The 25,357-nt window shown below is 39.6% G+C and overlaps 1 protein-coding gene across 3 annotated transcripts in view; it reads right to left on the bottom strand.

Moving 5' to 3' along the window:
- kiaa1549la (KIAA1549-like a) overlaps positions 1-25,357 on the bottom strand; it is a 303,560-nt gene that overhangs the window by 168,458 nt on the left and 109,745 nt on the right. For all 3 annotated transcript variants that reach the window (XM_062035891.1, XM_062035892.1, XM_062035893.1), the window contains exons 3-6: positions 22,528-23,406; positions 18,997-19,112; positions 14,085-14,307; positions 2,920-3,053 (exon numbers count right to left, since the gene is read on the bottom strand). In XM_062035891.1, coding sequence (XP_061891875.1) covers positions 2,920-3,053; positions 14,085-14,307; positions 18,997-19,112; positions 22,528-23,406 — 1,352 coding nt within the window. The remainder of the gene's footprint in view (positions 1-2,919; positions 3,054-14,084; positions 14,308-18,996; positions 19,113-22,527; positions 23,407-25,357) is intronic.

Below are 25,357 nucleotides of genomic sequence, written 5' to 3'. Positions count from 1 at the left end.
AGCATATTTGACATGCACGCGCAAACAGGCACAGTTACGCACAAAGGGCTGTGAGAGTGGAAGACAAAGACGAAGGCGAGAGAATCCTCCAACTTGCGTGTATGTTTCAACTAGAGATGTCAATATCATCGGCCGATAAATGCTTTAAAATGTAATATCGTAAATTATCGGTATCGGTTTCAAAAAGTAAAATGTATGAATTTTTAAAACGCTGCTGTACGGAGTTGTACACAGACGTAGGGAGAAGTACAGAGCGCCAATAAACCTTAAAGGCACTGCCTTTGCGTGCCGGCCTAATCACATAATATCTACGGCTTTTCACACACACAAGTGAATGCAAGGCATAATTGGTCAACAGCCATACAGGTCACACTGAGGGTGGCTGTATAAACAACTTTAACACTGTTACAAATATGCACCACACTGTGAACCCACACCAAACAAGAATGACAAACACATTTTGGGAGAACATCCGCACCGTAACACAACATAAACACAACAGAACAAATACCCAGAACCCCTTGCAGCACTAACTCTTCCGGGACGCTACAATATACACCCCCCTAACCCCCTAACCCCCCACCTCAACCTCCTCATGCTCTCTCAGGGAGAGCAGGTCCCAAATTCCAAGCTGCTGTTTTGAGGCATGTTAAAAAAAATAATGCACTTTGTGACTTCAATAATAAATAAGGCAGTGCCATGTTGGCATTTTTTTCCATAACTTGAGTTGATTTATTTTGGAAAACCTTGTTACATTGTTTAATGCATCCAGCGGGGCATCACAACAAAATTAGGCATAATAATGTGTTCATTCCACAACTGTATATATCGGTATCGGTTGATATCGAAATCAGTAATTAAGAGTTGGACAATATCGGAATATCGGCTATCGGCTAGTTTCAACATATTTGGACTGTCATGAATAAATAAAATAGACATATTTTATTTTCAGCAATATCACATTATAATTTTATAACTGCTGGATGATTTACAGTAAGTGGCTGATTTTAAGAAAATTCCATTGATTCGTTTTGGTGCCTGCAAGCGTTTATTTATGTTTTGTTTTTGCCGTTAAAGATTTGTTTTCATATAAGAAATGTATATCCTATTTTTAAAATGTCTTTCAAAAAGGTATTTTCATGCATTCTTGCATGCATTTCCTGATTATTCCAGATGCACCATCACAACACAGGCACCTCCCAGAGTGCACATTCGGCAAGATAAAAATAGGTTAAGTTGTCCAGATCATAGTTCTACAGCAGGGGTCACCAACGCGGTGCCCGCGGGCACCAGGTAGCCCGTAAGGACCAGATGAGTAGCCCGCCGGCCTGTTCTAAAAATAGCTCAAATAGCAGCACTTACCAGTGAGCTGCCTCTATTTTTTAAGTTTTATTTATTTACTAGCAAGCTGGTCTCGCTTTGCCCGACATTTTTAATTCTAAGAGAGACAAAACTCAAAAAAAAAATTGAAAATCCAAGAAAATATTTTAAAGACTTGGTCTTCACTTGTTTAAATAAATGCATTAATTATTTTACTTTGCTTCTTATAACTTTCAGAAAGACAATTTTAGAGAAAAAATACAACCTTAAAAATGATTTTAGGATTTTTAAACACATAAACCTTTTTACCTTTTGAATTCCTTCCTCTTCTTTCCTGACAATTTAAATCAATGTTCAAGTAAAAAAAAATTGTTTATTATTGCAAAGAATAATAAATACATTTTTTAATTTAATTCTTCATTTTAGCTACTGTTTTGTCGACGAAGAATATTTGTGAAATATTTCTTCAAACTTATTATGATTAAAATTTAAAAAAAATATTCTGGCAAATCTAGAAAATCTGTAGAAACAAATTTCAAAGTCTTTTGAATTTCTTTTAAAATTTTTGTTCTGGAAAATCTAGAAGAAATAATGATTTGTGTTTGTTAGAAATATAGCTTGGTCCAATTTGTTATATATTCTAACAAAGTGTAGATTGGATTATAACCTATTTAAAACATGTCATCAAAATTCTAAAATTAATCTTAATCAGGAAAAATGACTAATGATGTTCCATAAATTCTTTTTTTAAGTTTTTCTCTTCTTTTTTTCGGTTGAATTTTGAATTTCAAAGAGTCGAAATTGAAGATAAACTATGTTTCAAAATGTAATTGTCATTTTTTTCGTGTTTTCTCCTCTCTTAAACCGTTCAATTAAGTGTAAATATCATTAATTATTAATAATAACATAGAGTTAAAGGTAAATTGAGCAAATTGGCTATTTCTGGCAATTTATTTAAATGTGTATCAAACTGGTAGCCCTTCGCATTAATCAGTACCCAAGAAGTAGCTCTTGGTTTCAAAAAGGTTGGTGACCCCTGTTCTACAGTATATTGCCACTAAAGGGTGGTGTGTGCTGCATATTTCACAACCATACCATACCATACCAACTTTATTTATAAAGCCCATTAAAAACAACCACAGTTGAAAAACAAAGGGTTGTACACCACAAAGAAATAAAGGCAAAGGACAGACTAAAAAATAAAATTTAAAACAGAAGTAAAATACACATTAAAAAAGCAAATACAAAATTACTCTAAGAACTATTTTGTTAGATAAAAAGCAGTTAAAAAAGTTAAAAGTTAAAAACAGTTTAAACAACAACATAACAAAACAGTACAGGTTGGACTGTTTCAGCGTATAATGTCATTAATGTGGAGCAGGTAGTATACACAAAATCCTCATTAAAATAGGGTTTGCACTTGTTATTGATTGTGCACACAGTCTTAGTAGATCAACCGCAAAACGCCCACTAATAGTACACGCAATTTTATAGTTTGCACACGCTCTTTAACACTTGTTATTTGGGTCTTAGTGGATCAGGCCCTTTGTAGGTCGACATTCACCCCTGACAATAGTCTCGACAAATCCATGTACAAACCTCCACGGTGAGCCTGCTGTAGGTCTCCAGCACTTTGTCCTGAGCCTCATCAAAGGCGCCCTCCAGTCTCTGCTCAAGCATCTGGACAAAACTGCAGGAGTAGATGTTGTCTGTCGGGCCAACAAACCTCAACACTACAGAAGAGAGAAGAAAGGATTTTGCAATAAGTATCATGAAACACTTTCTAATGTTATTGAAATCCCAACAATATTAGTAATATGAACATGGTGTTTATGAAAGTGATAAAAAACTTGTGCCCTGAACCAGCAGAAATGCAAACTCTTATTGCTATAAGAGGGACATGAATTCAATCACTAGTGATTAACGCAGAATACAGAAAGACGGAAAAAACCTTCAACATCCTTCACTGGTTGTATAATCTGCAACACATATCAGACGCAAACAGGGTTGACCCAGATGCTAATCTTATGCAGATCGGGCTGCGCCTGATGAATTGGAATATTCTCTGTGTTAATGCTTTATGAGCTGAGCAAACCTGAAACTGCATTTATAGTTCACCCACAAATTGACAGCAGAATATCCTTAGGTGATATTGGAGAGTGCTGTCAAACAAGTCATTTTCAAACAAATGTTTTCTTATGAGAATATTCACTGAACCCTGAGGATTGTCCAACAGTTCACCCACTGTCATTTCAAAAATATCAATCAATCAATGTTTATTTATACAGCCCTAAATCACAAGTGTCTCAAAGGGCTGCACAAGCCACAGCGACTGTTGTGGCTTGTGCAGCCACAATATGGGCTTTGTCAGCCTGAATCGAGGTTATGCTTTAAAATAAAGCAGATGTTTTAATACTTTAGATCAGAGCTGTCAAACTGATTTTAGCTCAGGGGCCACATTGAGGTGGGCCGGACTGGTAAAATCATGGCATGATAACATAAAAACAAAGACAACGATTGGCCAAAAATAGACCAAGCACATTCTGAAAAAGTACAAATCACAAACAATGCTTTTGACAAAACACATCAAATTCTGAGGGGAAAAAAAAACATGTGCGGTTTGAAAAACACAACAAATTTAGACTTAGTCTCAGTGTATCTATAAATCCAATAAACATGAAGTCACAGCCTATCTGGGATTGAACAAAATAAATAACAAACCTCTGGATGTCAAATTTGTCATGTCCAGGTATTAATCCTGTGCTAACTCAACAAACTACACACATGGAGGTAGAAACTGTTGAAGATGGTTGAGTTACACTCACTTTTCTCATTTTTGACAGAGACATTTAGGAACAATGAGGGTGCCAAAGAACAATGCGTTCGAAGCAGAAGACCTAAAACTGCAGGTTTTGCGTTTCATTTGTTCGAGGGGAGGAGCCACAGCCAATCCAATCCAATCCACTTCATTTATATAGCACATTTAAACAACAAAAATGTTTCCAAAGTGCTGCACAACAATATTAAAAACAATATTCAAATATTATCCTTAGCTCCACCAATGACTGAATAAAAACAAAAAAAAAAAATATATAAAACCAATATAAAACAATATAAAAATAAATATGATTAAAAATGATTTTAAAGGGTAAAACCAATTAAAACAGTAAATAGAAATCACATTTGTTTTAAACACAGAGGACAACAGAGGACAGAGGACCACACAACTCACGTAGTGTTAAAAGCCAAAGAATAAAAGTGGGTCTTAAGACGAGACTTAAAACACTCCACTGTGGGAGCAGTTTTGAACATGGAGGCCACGCGTATATATATATATATATATATATATATATATATATATATATATATATATATATATATATATATATATATATATATATATATATATATATATATATATATATACGCTATATGCCAGGGGTGGGCAATTAATTTTTACCGGGGGCCGCATGAGCTACCCGAGCACTGCTGGAGGGCCACATCGACAATATTTCAATTAAATTTTGCTCAATATTATTTTTGATATATACCGTAAGATAAATAATAATAATAAAAATAATAATAATAATAATAGTAATACTTCAACATAGTGTGTGTAACAGCATTCCATGACTAATATAAATAAATTAACATTAATAATAAATGACAGTAAAATAAGCACACGTATGACTGAGGAGTCATAGCGTAACTTTGTGTGGTGTTTGAGTTGTCCGACTTTTTGTGTGGCCATAAACGCACCAGTGGTTTAGTGCTATGCGTGTTGGTGACAGATGACAAGTTGGTTTTGGCCTGGTTTGTACGGCAGAAAATGACTACTTTTTCGAGATAGAATTGTTTTACTCATGTTTTTGGTGTGGTTATGTCCGAATATAAACAGTTTTGCTCAATAAAGTGATCGATATAATTCCTGTCCTCGAAGCATCTCGATAGACGTTACAATAATTGAACGGTGTTCAATTGAACGGTGTTGTGAACGGTGTTGTAAACGGTGTTGACGAACACCATTAGAGCCGTTTGTTGTCACTGTCACTCAAAGTTGCATTGCAAAATTCCATAGAATAAATATGTTTATTTTGTTTAGAATTCAGATGGGATTTGATTTGGTGCGCGGCATATACTTGCTGCGCGCAGCGGACGCTTGAGTAGTGCGCAATTGCGCAGGCACGCACCTTAGAGGGGACGTTGCTTTGCAGTTCATGTCTTTTTGAAAACACGGCATTCCTCATCAACTTTTCTCTTTTTAGCGTCTCGGGTGTAAACCGTGCATCACTTGTCGCTGCATGTGCACCTTCACTTGCAGGTTACACACGGACACACGCCCTTAAATAATACTTTTCAAAATAAAAGCAGCACAGTTGTATTGCGCGCAGGACATAGATGTTTTTTCAACTTTATTTTGTAATTGCAGCTGTTCACATTCACTCACAACCACGCACACGCATACGTCCACACGGAAGTAATACAAATAACGATTTTCAAAACAAAAGCAGCACCGTTGTATTGCACACTCGACATAGATACTTTTTTAAATTTATTTTGTAATTTATAATTGGCCTCACGCGGGCCGGACAGGGACGCACAAAGGGCCGGATGCGGCCCGCGGGCCGCAGAATGCCCAGGTCTGCTATATGCGCTTTACTGCGTACCTCTTGCTTGGCCCCGGTATCAACAGAGTTGTTATTGCGACACCCAGTGGACACATTTAGAACAGCAGTTTCTTTCATTAAACAATTTCAGTTCAATTTTAAACTTAGCAAACTCATCTCGTGGGCCGCATAAAACCTGTTCGCGGGCCTGATCCGGCCCACGGGCCATACGTTTGACGCCTCTGCTTTAGATTGTATCACTTTTCTTTTTTGCTTTTTTTTAGATTAAACGGTATTGTATCCAGTTTCACAAACAGCATCACAACGGTGTGTTATAAAAGTTCAAAGATGATGATAACTTAGTAAAATGTGTGTATTGTGCATCTCTTTTAAATACCAAGTTGCTCACTACCAACCTGATTATCACAAGGATTTTCCAGTTTGATCCCTATCAAGACGCCATGATTCCATGTGGCATGTAATCATTTGTTTTCTTAAAAAGGTAACCAGTTAGACGGCCCAATTTCCCTTTGCTTTGCAATCATGAGCGTTTGTATTGGATTTAGGGTATCAAAGAGAGGGCAGGAATGGATTGAGAAAATCCTGTTTTAGTCTTTGCTCTACTATTCTGCACTTTCTGAATCCTTTTGTAATCTCTGCCTCTGCCTCACTGTTTTCCTGCTTTTGCATTTCATGTGCGCAAGTAATGCTGTGCATTTTTAATGTCAACATCATTAGCCATATAAAATGCAGCATCTCTGCCTAGTAGATGTCTAATCATATAGTATACATATACACTACCGTTCAAAAGTTTGGGGTCACCCAAACAATTTTGTAGAATAGCCTTCATTTCTAAGAACAAGAATAGACTGTCGAGTTTTAGATGAAAGTTCTCTTTTTCTGGCCATTTTGAGCGTTTAATTGACCCCACAAATGTGATGCTCCAGAAACTCAATCTGCTCAAAGGAAGGTCAGTTTTATAGCTTCTGTAATGAGCTAAACTGTTTTCAGATGTGTGAACATGATTGCACAAGGGTTTTCTAATCATCAATTAGCCTTCTGAGCCAATGAGCAAACACATTGTACCATTAGAACACTGGAAAGATAGTTGCTGGAAATGGGCCTCTATACATCTATGTAGATATTGCACCAAAAACCAGACATTTGCAGCTAGAATAGTCATTTACCACATTAGCAATGTATAGAGTGTATTTCTTTAAAGTTAAGACTAGTTTAAAATTATCTTCATTGAAAATAAGGACATTTCAATGTGACCCCAAACTTTTGAACGGTAGTGTATATATATTTTTTGTGATCGTACACACCAAAATGCTTGCTTCAATGGAAAAAAAACTAAAAAGCAGGTGGTTAACCCCAACTGCAAGATTATTTTAGCCGAGCACATGCAAAAACAAAGGCACAATAACAATGAGGAAAAATCCCACCTGTGTGCTAGTTCATCCTAAATATTTCAGTTTACAAAATTGTTTTAAAATATCAGTCGTCCATAAACAAGATTCCTGAAGGTCCCCCTATTCAACCCTAAACCCAAACGATGCCACCCCCTTCCCTGCCACCACTAATTTCTATAAATACATGGTGTGTGCACTAAAAACAAATTATTGCATGAATTTTTAAAACCCATGTAAACACTCTAAATCTAAGTTTTTGACTATTTAAAGATGGGATCAACCAATCCAACATATCTGGGTAACACCCTTAAATAATTTGGATTTGTTAAATTCAATATAAGGTGGCCAGAATAGGAATTTAAACAATCATATAACCTATAACCCATGCACTTAAATATGATTATAAATATGTCACATTTTCCAGTACTTCAGAGTATAATTTAGAGATGAGTTTATACATGTAAGATTATCATCAGTGGATAATATGAATAATAATAATAATAATAATACATCAACATTATTATTATACTAGACTTAGACTTAGACAAACTTTAATGATCCACAAGGGAAATTGTTCTACACAGTAGCTGAGTTACAAAGGATGGAAAGTGTAAGGATGGAAAGGATAATGCAGGTATAAAGTAGGCTAAAAATGTACCGTAGTAGCAATCTAAAATATAACATGTATGTAATATTTACATATTATATATACAGTATATAATATATATTGATATATTATATTATATTATATTTTTGTACAATATATACAATATATTGTATAACAAATCCCAATTACCATGGACAATATTACAGTATATGTAACAGCTGCAGCAAAAAAAAAAAGGGCAGCATAAAATAAAGAGTTTATTATTTTACATATATATATATATATATATATATATTATATATATATATATATATATATATATATATATATATATATATATATCATCGGCAGCTCAGTCTCGAGAGACCATACTGATGCGCGTCTGGAGTCTTGTCATGTTGTTTGGCATCGTCTGCTATGGCTGCGCAGTCCGATCTGTGAGTGACAGTCTTTATTGCAGTTTGTGCAAATGAATAAGGTGGCCTGGGTTTGAGGGGTTGCTGCAGTGCACTTCCTGCGTCTCCTCTTCTCTGCTGCAAGCCGATCTCTTGCCACCTCAGCTTCTGCACTGCCCTTGTGGACAGTCTGACGCCAAGCATTTCTGTCCATGGCCTGTACCTCCCAGCTGTCAGGAGAGATGTTGCATGCTTTCATGTCTCTTTTGCAGACGTCCTTGAAGCGTAGTAGGGGGCGACCAGCTCGTCTGGTGCCAATGGTCAGTTGTCCATACATGATGTCCTTAGGTAGTCTTCCATCCTCCATCCGTCGGACATGGCCGAGCCAGCGGAGACGGCGTTGACTCAGCAGGGAGTACATGCTGGGGATCTTGGCGCGCTGCAGGATGTTGGTGTATGGGATGTGGTCCTGCCAGCTGATGTTGAGGATGCGCCTGAGGCACCGCATGTGGAAGGTGTTGAGCCGACGTTCTTGCTTCATATAGGTGGTCCAGGATTCACTTCCATAGAGAAGGGTGCTGAGAACGCAGGCCTGATATACACGGATCTTGGTGTGTTCTGACAGCGCTCCGTTCTCCCACACTCTCTTGGTCAGTCTAGCCATGATGGTATTTGCCTTTCCGAGACGCCTGTCCAGTTCGATGTCCAGTGAGAGGTTGTTGCTGATTGTTGATCCCAAGTAGGTGAACTCGTCCACAGTGTCCAGTCTGATGTTATCAACTGTGATGGAGGGGGCAGTACTGATGTCTTGTGCACTGATGTTGGTCTTCTTCAGGCTTATTGTGAGCCCAAACTGCTTACAAGCATCGGCAAAGCGGTCAGCCAAACTCTGAAGGGCATCCTCTGTGTGAGTCATGAGGGCTGCATCATCAGCAAACAACATCTCCCTGATGAGAACTGTCCTGACCTTGGTCTTAGAACGCAGTCGCGCCAGGTTAAACAATCTCCCATCAGACCGGGTGTGCAGGTATACACCATCAGTGGAGGAGTCGAAGGCGTAAGACAGGAGCAGGGAAAAGAAAATCCCGAAAAGGGTTGGTGCAAGTACACAGCCCTGCTTGACACCACTGTTGATACAGAATGGTTCTGAGGATGATCCGTCATACAGGACTGTGCCCTTCATGTTGACATGGAAGGAGGTCACCATGCTGCCGAGCTTTGGGGGGCAGCCAATCTTCTCAAGGAGCTGGAATAGGCCTTCCCTGCTGACCAGATCGAAGGCCTTGGTGAGGTCTATGAACATCATGTAGAGTGGCTGGCCTTGCTCTCTACTCTTTTCCTGGAGCTGTCGAAGGGAAAAGATCATGTCAGTTGTCGACCTGCCTGCTCTGAAGCCACATTGGGATTCTGGATAGACACGATCCGCGAGTCTCTGCAGCCTGTTGAGGAGGATGCGTGCATACACTTTGCCGACAATGCTGAGAAGGGAGATCCCTCTGTAGTTGTTGCAGTCACTGCGGTCACCTTTGTTTTTATACAGTGTCACAATGGTGGCGTCACGCATGTCTTGTGGGACTGCACCTTCCTCCCAGCACATGCAGAGCAACTCATACAGAGGCTGAAGCAGGGCATGTTTCCCGTGCTTGATGGCTTCAGGTGGGATGTTATCGCTACCTGGTGCTTTGTCGTTTGGGAGGGCATCAATGGCTTTGCTGAGCTCTTCCATAGTGGGCACTTCATCTAGCTCCTCCATGATGGGCAGATCCTTCGTACCACTAAGGGCAGCATTGGAAACTGATGTTTCACGGGAGTACAGTTCTGAGTAGTGTTCCACCCATCTGGTCATCTGTTCCTCCCGGTTAGTGATCTTCTCCCCTGACAGAGATTTCAGGGGGGCAATTCCTTTTACTGCAGGGCCAAGGGCCTTTTTGATGCCGTTGTACATGCCGCGTGTGTTTCCGGACTCGGCACAGCTCTGTATTTCCTTACACAGTTGTTGCCAATATTCATTGGCACACTGTCTAGCAACACGCTGGGTGGTGTTCCGAGCCCTTCTGAGTGCTGTGAGTGTCTGTTCATTTGGGCATTCCTTGTGTGCTAAGAAGGCTGCACGTTTAGCCTCTATTTCTGGTTTCATCCTTGGAAGGTGGGCTTTGAACCAATCCTGGCAGGGATGTTCTTTCTTGCCAAACGAGGACATGGCCGTGTTGTAAATTTTGTCCCTCATGGCATTCCACTTTCCTGTGGCGTCATGATCTGGCAGGTCCTGTAGGGCTTCATCCAGGTTGGTTACATATGCGTCCACCTTAAGGGGATCTGACATGTGTACTGTGTTGATCCGGGGGCGGCCTTTTGGTTTGGAGTGATGTAGCTTGCGTGGCTGGAGACGCACTTTGCTGCACACAAGGGCATGGTCAGTGTCACAGTCTGCACTATGGTAGCTTCTGGTGATGAGGACATTGTTTAAGGCAGAGCGCCTGGTGATGGCAAGGTCGAGTTGGTGCCAGCGTTGGGACCGCGGATGCCTCCACGACACTCTGTGTGATGGTTTACACTCGAAGAAGGTGTTTGTAATGCAGAGGTCATGGTAGGAGCACAGTTCCAGCAGCCTTTGACCATTCTCATTTACCTTCCCTGTGCCATGACGTCCAAGGCAGGAGGGCCATGACTTGTGATCTGCACCTACTCTGGCATTGAAGTCGCCAAGGAGGAATAAGGGCTCATCTTTTGGGAGGCCCTTTATCAGTTCATCAAGCTGCCCATAGAACTGGTCTTTTGTGTCTTCCGATGAGGTGAGAGTGGGAGCGTACACACTGAGGATGTTGACATGACCAGCAGCAGTGGCGAGGCGGATGGACAAAAGGCGCTCGGTGCCACCTGAGGGAGGCTCCACTGCAGCCAGGAGGGTGTTTTTGATGGCAAAGCCAACACCATGCTGGCGGGGCTCTTCGGGTTCTCTGCCCTTCCAGAAGAAGGTGTAGTTCTCCTCTCTGAGGGAGCCGCTGGAAGGGAGCCGGGTTTCTTGGAGGGCAGCTATGCTGACGTTGAGTCTGGTGAGCTCTCTGTCAATGATGGCTGTCTTTCTGGTGTCTTCCACCACTCTGAGGTCATCTGAGATGCCTGTGCGCATAGTGCGCACGTTCCAGCTACCAAATAGAAGAGCTGGAGTCTTCTTTTTAATTTTCTTATTGTTTGGTGCAAAGATTTACCGTCTGCTCATCGTGCCTTTACAGTACACTAAGCTCCAGGCACCCACTGAAGCAGGCAAACGTTGGCGGGCCGACACCCTACTGACCGGGGGCTGCCCGGTTTGAGGCGGGCAGTAGTCGTCCACTGGGACACTATGATCCCTCCCACCGTCGAAGCTGACCCGTGGCGCCCCATACTTACGCCAATCAGATGGGACTTATAACCCGTAAACTGCCAGCTTCCGTGTTGTGTCCTCACTCTTGCGAGCGAGGCTGGAGTGACCTCTCCAGTTTTTGTGACCTCCATGGCGCAAGCCTGGGCATAAGGTATGGGGACTTTGGGTTGCCCAGTCGTCAGAATCCCCCTCTTGGCTTGGCTGACGGGATCCAAAGGAATGCGGAGCATGACGTTTGGCACCAGCTTTGCTGCAGGAGTTGCCGGAAGGCAACTCCTGCAGCATATATATATAATATATATAATATATATATATTATATTATTATTATAAGTTCATCTCCCGGAGTCTCTCGCTGTCTTTAAAAACTAGTGATGCCTTTGTTTGTAACTTTCATTGAGGGTCTTTGAATGCACCACAGTTATTCGGAATGAGATGCAGAAGTGAAACTTGTACACAACGTTCTCCTTCTCTGCCACAGATAGACGTATTTTATGTTTACCTTTCTTCTATCACCTCATCCTTTTCTCTAATGTTGGTGGTGCGCATGAATGCTTTTTATTGTGAGCTTTGATGACGTTATGGCGTCTGTGTTGAGAAAAGTGCTCGAAGTTAGGTTTGCCGATCTCCAGGTGAGAGGAACTATTTTGCATTTTTGATAAGGGGTGTAGTTAGTCTTAGACATTTTTCATTTGATGATTAATTTTAGTCATTATTAAACTTTCGATGCTTTATTTATTTTATATTGACATTTATGGCATCTTTTTTATTCCTTATTTCGTTAAATAGCAGAAAAAAAATCATTCAAACTTTAAAAAGGCCCCTCCACTTGGAGGCCCGTGTAAAACGTACACATACAAACCCCAAAAACAGTGAAGTTGGCACGTTGTGTAAATCGTAAATAAAAACAGAATACAAGGGTTTGCTAATCCTTTTCAACCTGTATTAAATTGAATAGACTGCAAAGACAATATATTTTATGTTCGAACTGGAAAACTTTATTTTTTGCAAATATTAGCTCATTTGGAATTTGATGCCTGCAACATGTTTCAAAAAAGCTGGCACAAGTGGCAAAAAAGAGTGAGGAATGTGAGGATTGCTCATCAGACACTTATTTGGAACATCCCACAGGTGAACAGGCAAATTGGGAACAGGTGGGTGCCATGATTGGGTCTAAAAGCAGCTTCCATGAAATGCTCAGTCATTCACAAACAAGGATGGGGCGAGGGTCACCACTTTGTGAACAAATGCGTGAGCAAATTGTCGAACAGTTAAGAACAACATTTCTCAACGAGCTATTGCAAGGAATTTAGGGATTTCACCATCTACGGTCCATAATATAATCAAAAGGTTCAGAGAATCTGGAGAAATGGGAAACAAACCTCGCAGCAAGCTGCGACCCCCCGCACGTGACAATGTCAGTAACTACAGTTTGTCGCTACATCTGTAAGTGCAAGTTAAAAACTCTATTATGCAAAGCAAAAGCCATTTATCAACAACACCCAGAAACGCCGCCAGCTTCGCTGGGCCCGAGCTCATCTAAGATGGACTGATGCAAAGTGGAAAAGTGTTTTGTGGTCTGATGAGTCCACATATCAAATTGTTTTTGGAAACTGTGGACGTTGTGTCCTCCAGAACAAAGAGGAAAAGAACCATCCGGATTTTTATAGGCGCAAAGTTGAAAAGCCAGCATCTGTGATGGTATGGGGGTGTATTAGTGTCCAAGACATGGGTAACTTACACATCTGTGAAGGTGCCATTAATGCTGAAAGGTACATACAGGTTTTGGAGCAACATATGTTGCCATCCAAGCAACGTTACCATGGACGCCCCTGCTTATTTCAGCAAGACAATGCCAAGCTATGTGTTACAACATCGTGGCTTCATAGTAAAAGAGTGCGGGTACTAGACTGGCCTGCCTGTAGTCCAGACCTGTCTCCCATTGAAAATGTGTGGCGCATTATGAAGTCTACAGCGGAGACCTCCTGACTGTTGAAGAACTTAAGCTGTACATCAAGCAAGAATGGGAAATAATTTCACCTGAAAAGCTTCAGAAATTGGTCTTCTTAGTTCCCAAATGTTAGCTGAGTGTTGTTAAAAGGAAAGGCCATGTAACACAGTGGTAAAAATGCCCCCTTTTGCAATGTTTTGCTGCCATTAAATTCTAAGTTATTGATTATTTGCAAAAAAAGATTACGTTTCTCAGTTCGAACATTAAATATCTTGTCTTTGCAGTCTATTCAATTGAATATAAGTTGAAAAGGATTTGCAAATTATTGTATTCTGTTTTTATTTACGAATTACACAACATGCCAACTTCACTGGTTTTGGGCTTCGTACATACAGTATACTGTAAGTGTGTGCATGGCCTTGGTTCATACCTGTTTTTAGCTGGAAATGAATATTCGGGGTGGGCATCCAGGCTGCCACGGGAACCAGAACTGCCTTGACCAATGTGGTGTGCTGTCTGATGTCAGAGAGCAGCTTATCAAAACCATACACGCTGAGTGCCTCCACAACATAAGAGGAAATGTAGACAGTTTTGACACCGGCCACATAGAAACCCAGCGTTACATTGAATGGGCCGCAGTCCTCACGTTCCACCTGTGTGAGAGAGAGAGAGAGAGAGAGAGAGAGAGAGAGAGAGAGAGAGAGAGAGAGAGAGAGAGAGAGAGAGAGAGAGAGAGAGAGAGAGAGAGAGAGAGAGAGAGATAGTTTGTTACAATTTTAATGCTGATCCAAAACTCAGCTAATACTTATTTCCTCTGTGCAGAATAGCAAATAAAAAAATATAACATGATGTGGTATTTGAGCTCAGTAGCAGATGAATCAATAACACAACACATGTGTTATTAACTTAAAGGGGTACACTGCAAAAACTGAAATCTAAGTATCTCAAATAAGGGTGATATTTGCTTATTTTCTGTCTGATAAGATAATTCTTCTCACTAAGCAGATTTTATATTAGAGTGTTTTACTTGTTTTAAGGGTTTTAATCCTAAATGATCTCAGTAAGATATTATATCTTGTTGCTGAGATTTTATGACCTATATTGAGTAAAACATGCTTGAAACTAGAATATCAACTGATGCAAAGCTGTGTCATCAACACTCACAAGTATAAAACTACTTTTTTAAAGTAATAATTTCTTACTACAAGCATGAAAAAAAAAAAGTCATGATGCCGAGCGCATATCATTATGTCAAGATAATGGCACTAGCATTTACTTATTTAAGAATATTTTTCAACATATTGAGCAAAAAGGTCTAATTTTTTTTTCTACCAAGAAAAGTGCACTTGTTATTAGTGAGAATATACTTCTTTTAAGGTATTTTGGGGTTCATTGAGGTTAGCTAATTTTACTTGTTTTGGAAAGTCTTGACAAGCCTAATTTTCTTGTTCTATTGGCAGATAATTTTGCTTTTAGTTCAAATAAAATACCCCTAATTTTTGTATTTTTTTTTCTTGTTTTTGAACACTGACTTTTTGCAGACATTTAGTAGGCACATCAATTTTTAGGTTTTGTAGAGAAAAGCCAATATGAACAATTGTTATATTCCAGCCTGAATGACAAATTAGTTGCTGCTTAATGGAATCAATGTGGAAAAAGTTCTCGGTATTAAATATGTCACATTGCTGTTTTTCTCCTTCATGCTTTTCCTGGCCACCCTTCTCCCACTCTGTTCTCTCTCTCTCTCTCTCTCTCTCTCTCTCTCTCTCTCTCTCTCTCTCTCTCTCTCTCTCTCTCTCTCTCTCTCTCTCTCTCTCTCTCTCTCTCTCTCTCTCTCTCTCTCTCTCTCTCTCTCTCGCTCCCCGGTTGTCATGGCAACCCAGGAAGGCTGCAAGGCTTGAGCACACCTGGCACTAATCACCACTTATAGTGATTGCACACACCTGTCCTTTGCTGGTTCTTGCCTTCATTTCCTCTGTGAGTGCAGACCAACGGCGACCTTCTTCCCACCAAGTCTTTGCTCTCTCATTTGTTTTTGTGCTCAGCCTTTTTGCCCGACTTCCTACGGCCAATTTATTTTGCACTTTGTTCCCTTTGGGGTTTTTTTTATGGCAAATCAAACAAAACACCAATATGATTCAGTTTAAGAGACTGTTCAAACTACAAGTGTTCACTAAGTACACAGAACAATAAGTATGATGAACATCTTCAACCCCCTTTTTTTTTTTTTGGAGATAAAGATTATTTATGTATTTAATATTTGTTTACGTACTATGGTATATTATTTATTTATTATGTATTTATTCACTGTTCTGTTACAGAGAACAAGGGAATTGGATACAATTACTATGGAGTGAAAAGGGGTAGGATTAAATAAGATCTGCTTCTTCCTACTCCTTTTCGGACGTGCTGTAATGAAACAACTGGAAATATGTGATGCATTACATTGTATCGTATGAATGTTGGAAATAAACTGAACTGAATGGGTTCCTCCACCCAGTGCCATTGTTTTTTGTTCCTGACCTTACTTGGATAATTAAATACATTTTTGAACGGTTATGTCTTCCTGTCTGTCTGGGTTCCAGACTTTGCTTAACGTGACAAAATTATCGGTAAAAATGCAAATCAAACACAGTCACAGTTGAGTGGCAAGGAACATTTCCACCATCTTCATTTCTCATACATTATTTCCAAAGGAAATTAGTCAATAATTGATCAATCACTGTCTGACACATTTTACAACTGATTTTCTTACCTCACTTTACTAAAAAGCAACTCGTTTTTAAAAGCTATCGAATACAATATAGCTAACAATAATAATACATTTCATTTAGAGATGTCCGATAATGGCTTTTTTGCCGATATCCGATATTCCGATATTGTCAAACTCTTAATTACAGATTCCGATATCAACCAATACCGATATATACAGTCATGGAATTAACACATTATTATGCCTAATTTTGTTGTGATGCCCCACTGGATGCATTAAACAATGTAACAAGGTTTTCTAAAATAAATCAACTCGAGTTATGGAAAAAAATAGCGGGGGGTGTATGTTGTAGCGTGCCGGAAGAGTTAGTGCTGCAAGGGGTTCATGGTATTTGTTCTGTTGTGTTTATGTTGTGTTACGGTGCGGATGTTCTCCCGAAATGTGTTTGTCATTCTTGTTTGGTGTGGGTTCACAGTGTGGCGCATATTTGTAACAGTGTTAAAGTTGTTTATACGGTCACACTCAGTGTGACCTGTATGGCTGTTGACCAAGTATGCCTTGCATTCACTTGTGTGTGTGAAAAGCCATAGATATTATGTGATTGGGCCGGCACGCAAAGGCAGTGTCTTTAAGGTTTATTGGCGTTCTGTACTTCTCCCTACGTCCGTGTACCACTACGTACAGCGGCGTTTTAAAAAGTCATACATTTTACTTTTTAAAGCCGATACCGATAATTTCCGATATTACATTTTAAAGCATTTATCGGACATCTCTAATTTAATTGCAATTCATTTTACATACAAGAGAAATCTCAAAGGGCTACAGGAGCAACAAATACATTCCCAGTTTTAAGTTATTTAAATAAATAAAAAATAGAGCATAAATAATAGGTAAAAAAACATATTTTTTACATTGTTTCATGCTATCTCTCGGAAGCAAAGTTATTTTCTTTTTTTTGGTTTCTCAATAAATCAACCAATCAATCAAAGTTTATTTATATAGCCCTAAATCACGAGTCTCTCAAAGGGCTGCACAAGCCACAACGACACATCAGGGCAAGAAAAAACTCAACCCAATGGGATACAATGAGAAAGACTTGGAGGGGACCGCAGATGTAGATAACAATTCAAAAACAATTTGAATAATGCACTGGTCAATTTTGAACACATTTTTGCCATTCCTGCATACCGCGTGTGTTTATTTAAAGGCCTACTGAAACCCACTACTACCGACCACGCAGTCTGATAGTTTATACATCAATGATGAAATCTTAACATTATAACACATGCCAATACGGCCGGGTTAGATTAGTAAAGTGCAATTTTAAATTTCCCGCAAAATATCCTGCTGAAAACGTCTCGGTATGATGACGTTTGCGCGTGACGTCACGGATTGTAGCGGACATTTTGGGACAGCATTGTGGCCAGCTATTAAGTCGTCTGTTTTCATCGCAAAATTCCACAGTATTCTGGACATCAGTGTTGGTGAATCTTTTGCAATTTGTTTAATGAACAATGGAGATAGCAAAGAAGAAAGCTGTAGGTGGGAAGCGGTGTATTAGCAGCCGGCTGCAGCAACACTAACATGTAGCGGCTACGTTGTAGCCGGTGTTTCATTGTTTACATTCCCGAACGATGACAGTCAAGCTTTACCATTGGCCTGTGGAGAACTGGGACAACATAGACTCTTACCAGGAGGACTTTGAGTTGGATACGCATGCTTGTTGAGATGGGACAACAGAGACTTACCAGGAGGACTTTGAGTTGGATACGCGCTACCGTGAGTACGCAGCTGCGGCTTCCAAACATTTGATCGCTTGCCCGTACGTGCGTGCCGCTATGTGCATGTCACGTACGTAACTTTGGGAAAATATATGTGCTGTATGAACTTTGGGGAGGTGAACGGTACTTTGGGCTGTGGGATTGAGTGTGTTGTGCTGGTATTTGATTTGTATTGGCGGGTTATATGGACGGGAGGGGGGAGGTGTTTTTTTATGTGGGATTAATTTGTGGCATATTAAATATAATCCTGGTTGTGTTGTGGCTAATAGAGTATATATATGTCTTGTGTTTATTTACTGTTTTAGTCATTCCCAGCTAAATATCAGGTCCCACCCGCCTCTCACAGCATCTTCCCTATCTGAATCGCTTCCACTGCCCTCTAGTCCTTCACTCTCACTTTCCTCATCCACAAATCTTTCATCCTCGCTCAAATTAATGGGGAAATCGTCGCTTTCTCTGTCCGAATTGCTCTCGCTGCTTGTGGCCATGATTGTAAACAATGTGCAGATGTGAGGAGCTCCACAACCTGTGACGTCACGCTACTTCCGGTACAGGCAAGGCTTTTTTATCAGGGACCAAAAGTTGCGAACTTTATCGTCGATGTTCTCTACTAAATCCTTTCAGCAAAAATATGGCAATATTGCGAAATGATCAAGTATGACACATAGAATGGATCTGCTATCCCCGTTTAAATAAGAAAATCTCATTTCAGTAGGCCTTTAAAAATCATTATTGCCGCTGCAGATCCTTGACTTGTTGGTATTGGCCGAGAGTTCCAGACTCTTTACGACTATTGATTATGTATTGACTTGTTGAATAGTCAATGTGTATGTGTGTGACAGACTGACCTGTGCATAAGCAGTGGAGTCATTCAGCGCTCTCTGCAGTGCATGACTCAATCCTTTAGCCAGATTCTGTTTCAGGACCAGATCAAGTCGGTTCTTTCGGATCTCAACAGACAGAACTGTGGGGAGAAATACACATGGAACATGCTGTCATTGCATCATTTGTAATAGACTGTTTGTTTGTTACATGAAGTTCTAATGCTCTTTCGATGAGGAAGTAAAAAAAACATTCATTTTAGAACAGACCCCTTTTGGCACTCTACATCATCTTTTTAATTGTTTTACACGCTGGGAAAATCTGCCCTTGCTTTAAGCACATGTTTTTGATTAATCTGAGTGCATGTAATTATACCCTGGTCCCATAATAGGTACGCTGAGTCTGAGCTGTGGAAATGGCACGGTACCTGTTCATCACGACTTCATTATCATTTTTATAATAGAGTGCATGGTAAAAGCAAGGCTGTAAAGTGGATAATAATCATACAAACACGGAAATAAAGTTGTCCCAGGCTACATGGTGCTTCAAATCTTGAAGCGTCAATACATCTATTTTTAAGTATATTCTACAGGTTTATGCTAACTAAGACTGCTATCAGCTATCAACATGTCAAAGTGGGGATGAACTCTCTTCATTTAGGTTGCACTTCATCTTCGACGTCAGTACCAGAGCTATGTGGAATGACAATGCAGCACACGCATTGCTAATAAGCAGCGTTGGCCATCTTACTTTAAAATAGCAATTAGTTACAGTTACAAATTACTTCTCCCAAAAAAGTAATTGAGTTTGTATCTCCGTTACGTCATTGTAATTAGCAAAGTGATTTTATTTTTCATGTTCTACACGCTATTACGTTGAAGAACATCTTTACTGTCAAATATATTTATATTAACTGATTAAAGAATAAAAACACTATATACAGTATTTTAGAACATTTGGTATTTACCTTCACTCAGTAGATTGCAGTGTGTCATATATGCAACGAAATAAATGTGTATGAAAAAATAAATATTCCGTAAAGTAATAATATTAAATCATTTTAAAAAATAGCCTTTAAGTAGTGCAATTCAGAGTGTGTGTGTGTGTGTGTGTGTGTGTGTGTGTGTGTGTGTGTGTGTGTGTGTGTGTGTGTGTGTGTGTGTGTGTGTGTGTGTGTGTGTGTGTGTGTGTGTGTGTGTGTGTGTGTGTGTGTGTGTGTGTGTGTGTGTGTGTGTGTGTGTGTGTGTACAGTACAGGCCAAAAGTTTGGACACACCTTCTCATTCAATGCATTTTCTTTATTTTCATGACTATTTACATTGTAGATTGTAACTGAAGGCATCAAAATTATGAATGAACACATGTGGAGTTATGTACTTAACAAAAAAAGGTGAAATAACTGAAAACATGTTTTTATATTCTAGTTTCTTCAAAATAGCCACCCTTTGCTCTGATTACTGTTTTGCACACTCTTGGCATTCTCTCGATGTGCTTCAAGCACACCTGTGAAGTGAAAACCATTTCAGTTTCAAGCTCATCGAGAGAATGCCAAGAGTGTGCAAAGCAGTAATCAGAGCAAAGGGTGGCTATTTTGAAGAAACTAGAATATAAAAACATGTTTTCAGTTATTTCACCTTTTTTTGTAAAGTACATAACTCCACATGTGTTCATTCATAGTTGTGATGCCTTCGGTGACAATCTACAATGTAAATAATCATCAAAATAAAGAAAATGCATTGAATGAGAAGGTGTGTCCAAACTTTTGGCCTGTACTGTATATACAGTATATATATAAATAAATGATAAATGGGTTATACTTGTATAGCGCTTTTCTACCTTCAAGGTACTCAAAGCGCTTTGACACTATTTCCACATTCACCCATTCACACACACATTCACACACTGATGGCGGGAGCAGCCATATATATATATATATATATATGTATATATATATATATATATATATATATATATATATATATATATATATATATATATATATATATATATATATATATATATATATATATATATATATATACATGTATGTATGTATAAATATATGTGTGTGTATATATATATATACATGTATAAATATATGTGTGTGTGTATATATATATATATATATATATATATATATATATATATATATATATATATATATATATATATATATATATATATACATATGTATGTGTGTGTATATATATATGTGTGTGTGTGTATATATATATACATATATATATATATATATATATATATATATATATATATATATATATACTGTATATATGTAAGCATGTGTATATGTATATATGTGTATACATATGTATATATGTGTATATATATATGTTTATATGTGTATAAATGTATATATGTATATATGTATGTAATGTATGTATATATATATATATATATATATATATATATATATATATATATATATATATATATATATATATATATATATATATATATATATATATATATATATATATATATATATATATATATATATACTACCGTTCAAAAGTTTGGGGTCACCCAAACAATTTTGTGGAATAGCCTTCATTTTTAAGAACAAGAATAGACTGTCGAGTTTCAGATGAATGTTCTCTTTTTCTGACCGTTTTGAGTGTTTAATTGACCCCACAAATGTGATGCTCCAGAAACTCAATCTGCTCAAAGGAAGGTCAGTTGTGTAGCTTCTGTAACAAGCTAAACTGTTTTCAGATGTGTGAACATGATTGCACAAGGGTTTTCTAATCATCAATTAGCCTTCTGAGGCAATGAGCAAACACATTGTACCATTAGAACACTGGAGTGATAGTTTCTGGAAATGGGCCTCTATACACCTATGTAGATATTGCACCAAAAACCAGACATTTGCAGCTAGAATAGTCATTTACCACATTAGCAATGTATAGAGTGTATTTCTTTAAAGTTAAGACTAGTTTGAAGTTATCTTCATTGAAAAGTACAGTGCTTTTCCTTCAAAAATAAGGACATTTCAATGTGACCCCAAACTTTTGAACGGTAGTGTACATATATACATATATATATTAATCAAAAGAAAACCTGCATTAACGATGTACACACTTAGATTAGTCTACCAATTTATTTTGGCGAACAAGCTCTTTTATCTTAACCGCTATACGGAGCAGTGATCACATCAATGCAAACGTCAGTAGAAAAATGAATGAAGAGACCTCAAGGTTATCAGTGAGAACTGTAAATTACAGTAGAACAAACTGAAGGCTACTGTGTTGGGTGAAATGAGTGTAAAGGTGTAAAGACTATAGAGGTGTTAATGTTGAGAGGTTGTCAACAGTTTTTAATACTCGATATATACCATTTCTTAATAATAATCCTACTTTGCGGAAATCCATTTATCGTACCAATTAATCACAATAAAGTGCCCACAAAAAATGCATAGTTCAGTTGTAAGACTTTGATGAATAATTCACATTGAATATGAGTCTAATGTGAAGACAATATATATTTCACTTAAATCATTGCTATTATTATTATTGACACCACAGTTTAAAAGTTACTTACCGGTTTTGACCCAGTACTTCTCCGTGACGTTGCATGGTAAAGGACTTTCTTCTGTAAAGGTGCTGCTTGAGTGTTCTGTGGTCGTAGTCACTGGTGGTACAGTTTGAACGGGGACAAACAAGGTGGTAGGAGGTACCGTTTTGGATGTAGTAGCTGCTATGGTCGCAGCAGCAGTAGTGGTGGTGGTGGTGGGTACTGGTGTAGTAGTTGCAAATTTGTTAGTAGTAGGTATAGGAACGGGGGTGGTTGTGGATGATGGGGCAAGTGTGGTTGTACTGGTTGGAGGGGCTGTAGTAGTAGGTGTAGTAGTAGTAATAATAGTACTAGTACTAGTAGTAGTAATGGAGGTGGTTGCCGGTTGAGTTACAGCTGCTGTGGTTAGTTTGAGGTTTGGTGATGGCTGAGTGTTTACAGCAGCTGTGCTATTTGGGGAGAGTGTAACAGTAATGCTTGTGGTCAGTGCTGGCGTTGTCAAAGCAGAGGTGCTCACAGAAGAATTGGTCATCGCGGGTTTTATTGTTGTCAGCGTCACCACCTGCAGGGAGTCGTCAGTCTCACTGTTCAAGCTTGCGGTGCTCGGAGCAGCAGTGGGCATTAGTGGTGGAATCGCACTGGGAATAATGTTTGTTGGAAAAGAGTGTGTGTATGCTGTGGTGGACGGCGTGTCTGTGGTAGTTTGTGTGGTAGTTGTAATCTGAGAGGAAGTTCTGGTGCGTACGGGCACCGTGGTATTCCATTGATGAGTGGAGAAAGGGCTGGTGATATTGTCAGGAAGTGTGATGTCATGGTCGCCCACGGTGGACAAGAGGGACTCTGGAACGGTAGGGAGATCCCAGGCTGGAAGGCTGCTTGCAGACTCGTTGGTATACTGGACAGCATCTGCATCAAATGAAAGAAATTATTTTATTTTATTCTAATTCTTAAAGTTAAAGTACCACTGATAGGCACACGCACTAGGTGTGGTGAAATTACACTCTGCATTTGACCCATGCCCTTTTTCCACCCCCTGGGTGGTGAGGGGAGCAGTGAGCAGCAGCGGTGGCCACACTCGGGAATCATTTTGGTGATTTAACCCCCAATTCCAAGCCTTGATGCTGAGTGCCAAGCAGGGAGGTAATGGGTCCCATTTTTATAGTCTTTGGTATGACTCGACTCGGTTTGAACTCAGGACCTACCGATCTCAGGGCCGGCACTCCAACCACAAGGCCACTGATCAGGCTTAATACCGGTAAATTCCATGTGACACTAACACCAATACTAAAAAAACACATATACCAAAAACAATAGCTTGATTCCCAAGCCATGATAAATGCTGATAATATATTGAAAGCTATCGTTAATAGGGATGATTTTGGCCTCCTATCACAATCTGATTTTTTTGGGCCTCAAATCCTATCCGATTCCGAGACCCAAGTCCCGAGATTATATAACTGAAAATGTTTAATAGCAAAGAAAGTAAACACAATTACTTATTCTTATAAATCTTATCTTATTACATTTAGAATTCGCTAGGATTGTCGTAAATCACATGCATTATATTTGTGTTATTGAATGCTACATACAATTTTTTTTGCAACAACATACTGATACTATACTAGGTGTCGGTAGTATCGACATCTGGATCGATCAGTTATCTTCTTGTGTCATCCTGCTTGGTGTGTGTAACATGCTTAGCCCTTCATTTTCCTCGAGTCCTTATGATACTTGGAACTTGTAACAAGAAATATAGAAATGTAATTGTGTCTCCCTGAGCAAGCATCCCTTTTGAAGGAATCTTTAACATGAGTACAATCTTTCTCCATGTAAACACTGGGCACAGCTGTGCTAAAATTGGCCCCGGACCCCTTTTAAAGAGGTCGTATTATGATTTTATTTTTTATAAATATCCATTTAAAACACTCCTTGTGGTCTGCATACTGTTACATGTAATGCTGGTGCTTTGGTCCAAATTGTGCATGCATTTTGTTTCACAGACCATCTGCAAGTCCGTTTCTGACAGTCTCTTCAGAATGTGCCGTTGTGTGGGCGGTCTTATTTACGTGCCAAAGTCCTCTTCCAAGCCAAGCCCCCTTTGCCTGCGTCCCCACCCAGTCAGCCATGTTGTAGTTTTAAGTGATTTTACATCAAGTTTACTGACAGATGAGCTTGTGGCTAATAAAGCAGGCTGGACTGAGGAGGTGAGGGCAATACAGTTGGCTTTGTCACTGACGGAAGAAGCTGCGTCCTGTTTGCTCCTGCTGAACCCGGAAGAGAGACTTGATTACAGTGCGCTGGTTGCTGCACTGCAAAGGCGTTTTGGAGAGTTTGACTTGAGGGACTCTTTACGCTGTGAGTTTAAGCAACGTGTCAGACTACCGGGTGAGTCGCTTCGGTGCCTTGCTCATGGGATCGAGAGGCTGGGTCGGCGTCCGTATATCGGAATGCCGAACGCAATCCAAAACGAACTGATACGTGATCAATTCATCCAAGCACTTAAACCGGATGAACTGCGCTTGCGCGTCCAGCTCGCCCACCCCACAGCCCTGGCCGATGCACTCGAACTTGCTATGGAGAGAGAGATCGCCACTGGGGCAGCACTTGAGACATTTCCCCGCCCAGTTTCGGCTGCATCGTTTACGCAGGAAGCGGAACAAAGACCGGCGTGGGTGGAGGAACTTGTATGTGCGCTGCAGACCCGCCCAACACAGTATGAGGAAAAGAAGGACAGGCGAGCGTGCACTGCTGTCTGCTGGGGGTGTGGACAACTTGGCCACCTGCTGCGGCGCTGTCCAAATAGGAAGGACCAGCAGGGAAACGGGAGAGGGTCTGTGTAGCCCGGACGACACGGACC

The sequence above is a fragment of the Entelurus aequoreus genome, linkage group LG24 (assembly GCF_033978785.1).
Source record: "Entelurus aequoreus isolate RoL-2023_Sb linkage group LG24, RoL_Eaeq_v1.1, whole genome shotgun sequence".
Classification (NCBI taxonomy): domain Eukaryota; kingdom Metazoa; phylum Chordata; class Actinopteri; order Syngnathiformes; family Syngnathidae; genus Entelurus; species Entelurus aequoreus.
The sequence above is the reverse complement of the archived record's forward strand: the minus strand, read 5'-3'. Positions and strand labels throughout refer to the sequence as shown.